General features: G+C 42.8%; 1 protein-coding gene across 1 annotated transcript in view; it reads right to left on the bottom strand.

The window, feature by feature from the left end:
• Positions 1-1,480: 1,480 nt before the first annotated feature.
• PLAGL2 (PLAG1 like zinc finger 2) overlaps positions 1,481-7,496 on the bottom strand; it is a 56,915-nt gene continuing 50,899 nt past the window's right edge. The window contains exons 3-4 of the mRNA XM_078651777.1: positions 7,168-7,490; positions 1,481-6,958 (exon numbers count right to left, since the gene is read on the bottom strand). Of these exons, the coding sequence (XP_078507903.1) occupies positions 5,746-6,958; positions 7,168-7,433 (1,479 nt within the window). The 5' untranslated portion in view covers positions 7,434-7,490 and the 3' untranslated portion in view covers positions 1,481-5,745. The remainder of the gene's footprint in view (positions 6,959-7,167; positions 7,491-7,496) is intronic.

Here is a 7,496-nt window from a genome sequence, read left to right as displayed (position 1 = left end):
TATTGCAAAATACAAAAAAGGATATGGGACTGAAGATGATATTTCTTCATTTTAAAAAACACCTCTTACAGTACAGCTGACTTTATTGTAAAATTCGTTCTGCGGAAATATATTTTGGAATTAATCTTTCACATTTACTGACTTAACTAAATGACAAATTAATTTGAATTTCTTTAGCTTGAAGTTAATCAGTCTAAAAAAAACAGTGTGAAAGCAAATTGTTCCAAAATTACTTTTTGCATTCAAAAGTACCAACAGTAGAGTGGTGTGACTGTGGTTTGGTTTCTCCACAATTACTAAAGTCACCCCAATTAACCTCGTTTTCTTCATCCTCCTCTTAGCCTTCAATCCTCCTTCAGTTTCTATCTCCTGCTTCCTGTACATTCTTCCCTTACTTTAAAAAGGGAATGTGCTATACCCACCATTTTTTAAACCCTATACCCAGTCCTACTCTTCTCTAGACCCATTGCCTTACTCTCATTCCACTCTTGACCCCCAACCACTATTTATTTGCTTTATTTCATCTACGTTTCTCCAAAATACGTTTTCCTTTGTAAACATTTTCTCATCAATGCATTTTTATAGCTTTTGCTTCAAAATATTGGTTTTTATAGCCAAATTGGAACTGGTTACCTACTATGTAAATTTAAAATATCACATTAGACAACTTGAGAGATGGAGAACCCATACAAATCACAATAGTCCCTCTGAGTATTTGCCATTTTTCTTCTCATCACTTAATATGCAGTTCCTTGCCTCTTAATGACAATACTCTAACTGAAACCAACTACGCTCCTTTGACACTGCTGTCCCGCACAAATGTATAATGGTATTCTGCATGCGTTTAGCACGCATGCCCTACGAACACCGTAATTTGAACAAATGAGTCTTTAGCACGCATTAGTTCAGCACGCAAGTCATTATAACGACTTGCCTGTGGGGGGTGGGGGGGTTGCTGGATTTTGGAATGGTTTAATTTACTATCTCAACTAAAGTCTATGCAACAGTAGGGAAAGTGTTGGACTTTAAATCAAACACTATTCCACCAATGCGCCCCCCCTAAAACAAGTTTTTATAACAACTTGCGTGCTGAACGAATGCATGCTAAAGACGCATTCATTTTTTTGCCTGGACTGTGAAGGCACAGTGTGATTTTGGCTTCGTCCTAATGGATGTTTCCCACTCCCCACTACCATCTTATAGTGTCCCAACTACGACCAAACATATGCTGCACTTTCAACCTGGCAACCAGTAAGACTGTAGTTCCTTGTGACACGACATGCCTCCGCTATCCATCATTCATTGCCCTTGGCTTAGAGAGTACTGATGTTGAAACACTAGTAATAGGGGTGGCACAATTGGAAGGGGATGTTCGGGCTCCTACCCTTAACTACACCTTAGGGTTGGTAGTTACCTCCCCACTTTGAACTTTATTGGAGAATGGGCAGGGTGAACAAGTCACCAGGTAAGAGATGTTGGGGGAGGGGATTTGGGTGAGAGGGATTGTGCTGGTCTCTTCACCACTGCACTTATGGACTTGGAGGGGAACCGGTGTTTGCTTGTATGTATATAGTATTTCTATTTGGGTGAACCATGTCAAAATACTGTATAATGTCAAAGACAAGCATAGTATCAACAAGTGATAAGAGAGGTAGCTCGGTTGTGGACGGGTTAGTGCATTGTGAATTAGTGTTCTCCAAAGAGAAGAGTCTTCAACAAACCTCTTGAAGACCTAAGAGCTTTCAAGACAGAAAACACAACAAACAAGCTGTGAGCATTTGAAGGAAGACAGTATTCCTTTGCCCCCAGCCCTTTGTGACATTGGATTCCTAGGGATGAACAAAATCTGTTTGTGTTCAGACGGCCTCATTAGTCATTGCCACAGGCCCATAGGTGTCCACTGGTTTCATCCTCCAGCCTGTGGGCTTACCAAATGATTGAGTAAAACCTACACAATCACAGAATAACTGCATGATTTTCTGACTGGAGTATTTGGACTCAACTCTTATTACTCATGATTGAGAAGTGAGTGACATCAAAGAAACAGAGATATCCCCAGCCCACTGGTACATTAAGAAGACTTGAAGTATTCTTACGTAATAGATGCCAATGTCATTTAACAGATTGTTTAAAAAGCCATATTGACTGAGAAAACTTTCTTGAAAATCACAACCTTGCCAATAACCCTAGAACGTCCTGATTAAATACATATAATTTGGGTTATGCGGGTTTGATACAGCACTCGTCTGGATTTCTTGTCTCCTTAGGACTTTTCTTTGCCTATGGAGGGTGTGACCTATGGCAGTGTTGTGTATGAGGGGGGATCATCTAATGGAGCTATGGGGTAAACTGGCTGATAAGAGGAAGACACATAGGTAGAAAAAGTCAGACGACTAAAAGATAACCAGGCAAACAGACAGGTAAGCACATTAAGGGAAGTAGCCAATGTGGGCCAGCTCTTCTGGAACTTCTGTGGTCTGTGACAAGTGATGGATAGTGATTTGCTCTGCATTACACAAGAGATTAGTCAGCTGAGGAAGAGCCTGCCCAGCCTTAAGTGCTAGTTAGCCCAGTTGCACGTTAGGGCTAGCTCTATCTAGCAAGTGAGAGCTTGTTCTGCTTTGAGATGACAGATAGCTATGCGGTCTGCCTTAAGAATGGAGCAGATGAAGGGATGGGTTTGCGGTCAGTGGCATTAGGACATCTGGCCTCTTCCTAGGACGAGTGGGTGACAGTTTATTCCTGGTGCTGAAGCTGTTGAATTCACAAAACTTTACCCAAGACAATCAGGACACACAGAAAAGCCCTGCAACTGCCTACCACTAAGTGATACATTTGCCTACAGGCAAGCCTTCCTATTTCCTCTTATTAGTTCATATATTTATAGGTAGAGTCAAAGGTTGAGAAGAGATGATGGGTGAGAGAGAAAGGAGATTGCCGGACAGTGAAGAGTTAAGGTTGGAGATAACCGTTCTCCAACAGACAGAGAGAAGTTGCCAATTATACCATTTCAGCGATACTCTGAGGCAGAATACCCTTCCCAAATATAGGTTTTTGATGTTGTGCAGAAATTTAAGAAATACAGAAGCAAATAAGTAGCAATTTCAAGGCTGAAATTACAACAGTGTAAGCACGTACTAAGTAAACTCTAAAAGGGTACCAGTGTGTGTTAGGTTCTAAACTGCTCAATTGAAAATTCCTCAGAAGAATAACTGTTGTCATCTTCTTCCCTTCTGTTGGTGCATATCTTTTGTAGACAGTGAATCTCAATGGGGAGGTTAAAGGAAAGGCCTGTTGTGTATCTGCTCTGCTGCCATGGTTCAGCACCTTCTATCTGGAGTAAAACTGTGGCACAGCAGAGCGGGATGGTGTGGGTCTGGTATTTGAAAGCAAACCTACAGCAAAATGAATGTCAGACAATGAATAAGAGAATACAGAAAGATTTGTTGCAGCTAACTGCAAAGCCATACCCACGAGCAAACATTGGCAGTGATACTGAAAGGAGCTAAATTAAAGGCACATTTTGGATGTTCTCAAACTAATGACATTAACACCAAGGAGGGGGGGGCAGAGAGGTGGCGTGAGGGTGTTGGTGTAACAAACAGGCTAGTGGATTTGTTACTACCGTTTAAAAAGAAAAAATTGTTGGTGAAGCATAACATGCACTATTTGCATCCACTTCTCAAACCCAGTTTCTAGGGAATTTCCAAAACGCTACCAAGGAGAACTTTCGAATGGTTCAAGATCTGCATTGGAAATTATATGAAAGATTTTGGAACAAAGTTTTGTTTGTAGTGAAAAGTCAGCAAGACAAAAGAGGCATTCAAAATTCAGAGTGCTAGCACAAGGAAGAGCAAGTACACGTTACTTTGGAACTTAAAATTACAAGAGGAGGTGAAAGAGAGCTCAGAGAAAAAGCGTTGTGAATACCTGAAATGGAGTTCCCTTGCACCACTGGATGAAGTTACATTTGAATAGGTGAGCAATAAGACAGAGCTTCTCAGATGTGTGCTGCACTCTTCCGCCATGGCCTATGCTTCAGTTACACCCACTTTTAGGGTGCAAACTATTATTCTGACTCCGCAAGTAAATGTGGGTAATGAAAAATATAGGTCTGCAGAAGTCTGGAAGTTACGCAGGACAAAAGCTGCAGACATTTTTGCAATAACAGAGGCACAAAGCATACAATGAATTACTTTGAGATACGCTCAGTTGAAACAGGCTCAAGTACTATGTTTAACGGTTAAAGAGAAGTAGTGCAGAGGACATCAAGCATTTGTGTGCTGCACCTAGGACACATGATGAAGCCGCCTCCACCTCAACCAGAGACTGAAGCTATCACCAATAGTAGTGTGATTGTGAAAATCTGTCAACCTTACCAGCTCAGAGAGCTTTGAATTTGTTTTTATAATTGCCTGTACTTGTTCTTTTATTGCAGTTCATCTATTGGGTTGGGTATACATAAAAGACTGAGATTGGATCTAGTCAAAAGCCAAATAAACGTGCTCGGACATGACCAAAGCTTACTGTTACTCATTTCAAGAAAGAAAAAAGGAAACTGGTGCTCCTTCAGAAAAACAAGCACACGTGCTCATGTCACAGCTCATGTTAAGGAACACTGAATAAACAGGTTAACTGATGTATTGAAAGAAGAAGAGTCCATGGGAAGTCCTCAAAATGTAACATGGCAATATTTAGCAACACTTAAGCTTGAATTTGCCGAATGACCTTATAACTCAACTTGGAGTGGAGATCTATAACAAATCATTCAGAAAGTAGTGGTGACTTGTTTCTTCTAATGAGGTGGATTTGGAGTACTAGAGAGCTTGTCATACTATAGCTTCTATTCCATTGAGCTGAAATTCAGCCATTTCTTTGCAAGCCACTCACCATGATCCCCTGCCGCAACTGTTTTGTGTGTAACACAAGTCACTATGGCAACGAACAAACATTTTAAGGCAGCTGGAATTGGATATCTTGCCATAAGTACAAGTAAAAACTCAGTCTTGCCAGGTCAAGAACATTTGGCACGGGTTAAAAGCATTACAAGAATTCAATCGATGCGCCACTACGTCATACAAAGATAGCATAAGGAGTAAGAGGCCCTTTGACCGGAAAAGAGACCATGGGGAAAAAAAAGCAGATCCGACTGTATATCCCATCTCGATCCTTGAAGGTGGCGGCTTACTGGATTTACCAAAACCCTATTCATTACCTACTGACAGACAATCTCGGCTATCAATTTCCATTACTATTACCCTATTCATTATCCAGTGACAGCCAATCTCTGCTATCAATTCCCAAACCAGGCATTCTTTCCCCAACAAGATGTCTCGGAGGACAAACACGGCATCTGTGATCACTGTACGTGCCTTAGAAGCTCCCATCTCTGGTTGTAAAAGACTGGTAGAATAGTACTGCTCTTAACTGAGACTTTTAGATTTGTTATAAGCAAAAAATAAACATTTCTCTATGACAATCTGCATTCCCAGAATGCTTTGCAAACATATGCCTATGAGTAGGCTAAGTGACAAAGTTTGTATATGGTTAATGGGTGACTTGGGGAGCAAGGGTATTTTCTGGTTTAAAAAAATATATATAAAATCTTCAATAAGGAACACTGTGGTTTTCCTTTTCAAGACTGGAAGCATCCTGTCTCAATAAGGCATGTATATATAATGTGACCATTGTGCAGTAAGGCTCTTCAAGTACCCGCGGCAGCTTCTGCCCACTGTCCTGTTACACCTACTGGAATGCTTGGTGAAACCGTGGCAGGGTAGTAGTACTCAAGCTGGAGGTGAAAACTGGGGGAAACGAGTGAAGAGGTCCAAAGTTCAGGGCCCCCCCAGGTCCTGTGGACTCTTGAGGTTGAGGTTGTAAAGTGGTAAGCAGTGACTGAGCTTCCCCCTGTGAATAGCCCATGAAGAGACCGGCAGTGGACACAGGTGGGTTGCACGGAGGTAGGTTCAGAGGTAGGAAGCCCAGAAGGTGTCCAAAATCCATGTTAGCAGCACAGTAAGATTCTGACAGGTTGGCAGGACTTTTGGACAGCAACGACTCATCCAATCCAAAGGCCTGAGGTTGCGAACTCTGCAGTTCGCTGGAGGACAGAGCACTGGGGAGCTCTGCCAGGAAGCTGTCAAGATCACTTTTTGACAGTCGCTCAGGCAAGTATGAGGTAGATGCGAGCTGGTATTTTGAAGTGTGTGTCATGTTGGTGACTGCAGATGAACACTCCAAGGGGTAGCTCAACCCCATCGACAGAGAGCCTGGAACTAAGGAGTGTGAGAGGCCAGAGCTTGGCATGGTTTGAAGATGATGCGAGCTGTACATGCCCATTGGCAGCATGCTTGGAAAAGGTTTACCCATCATCTCCCTTGGCTGCATGCACATAACTGGGCTCAACTCCTCTTTCACAGCTACAGAAGAGTTACAGCTCATATAGCTCAACATGTCAGCAGGTTCCACTTTGATCCTTATTTGATCCTGAAAGTGGCTTTTCTTCACATGTCTGGTCAGATGATCCTTCCTCCCAAACCTCTGGGCACAGTACTGGCACTGGAAGTCCTTGCGCCCCGTATGGACCACTAGGTGCCGGCGGACATCTTTGCGGGTATAGAATCGTCGGTCACAGTGGTCACATGGGTGCTTTTTTTCTTTTGTTCCACCCGATGCCCTGCGTGAATGGGCCTTCAGATGTTCCAGTAGGACTGGTGTGTTTTCAAAGACTTGCAAACACACTTTACAGCTGAGGTCTCCACTGGCTGCAGCATGCATGGCAAGATGACGTCTATAGCCAAGCTTGGTGTTGTAGTTCTTGCCACATTCCAGGCACTGGAGGGACTCCTTGTTAGGGTCATGGGTTTGCAGATGATTTCGTAAATGGTCTTTTCTGTGAAACATTTTCTCACAATACATACACTGATGAGGCTTCTGGGCAGAGTGTGTGGCCATATGCCTTTGGAAAAAGAGAAAGAAAAAACCCAATAACTATTCATGCAGAGGCGATACAATCAGGCAGCCAAACACGCTACCAAAAGAAACTTGCCTTGTTAAACCAATCATTCCATTTCTTGCAACCACCTCCCCCCGCCCCCCATCCTGTTAAAAGGCACTGCTTCCAACCTTGCAAAGCCAGCAGAATGGTAGTTTTTGAGATCCTTGTACCTGTAGAGCTTGTATTTGGATGTAAATGCCTTAACACAATGCAGCTGAGGACAGGTGTATGGTTTCTCTTCTGCAGTTGTTAGAACAGAAGTCCTTAGCTTGTCCACATGATGAATGGGGGTTCCAGGGAATTCGAAATGGCATGTCCCTGAACCACCAACTTCCCCGCATCGCTGCCTGGGGATTAGTCTCCACAACGTATCTTCTGGCGTTTCCTGTTTCGCATCTTGAAACCAGTTTGGGGCTTCCACTGGGAATACATTCATGGCAGGTGACGTCTAATGGGATATTATCATAGCACTCCGTTCTCGAGTGGTCTTTATCTAGAA

This window comes from Lissotriton helveticus, chromosome 7 (genome assembly GCF_964261635.1).
Source record: "Lissotriton helveticus chromosome 7, aLisHel1.1, whole genome shotgun sequence".
NCBI lineage: Eukaryota > Metazoa > Chordata > Amphibia > Caudata > Salamandridae > Lissotriton > Lissotriton helveticus.
This window is presented reverse-complemented; position numbering and strand designations above follow the sequence as displayed.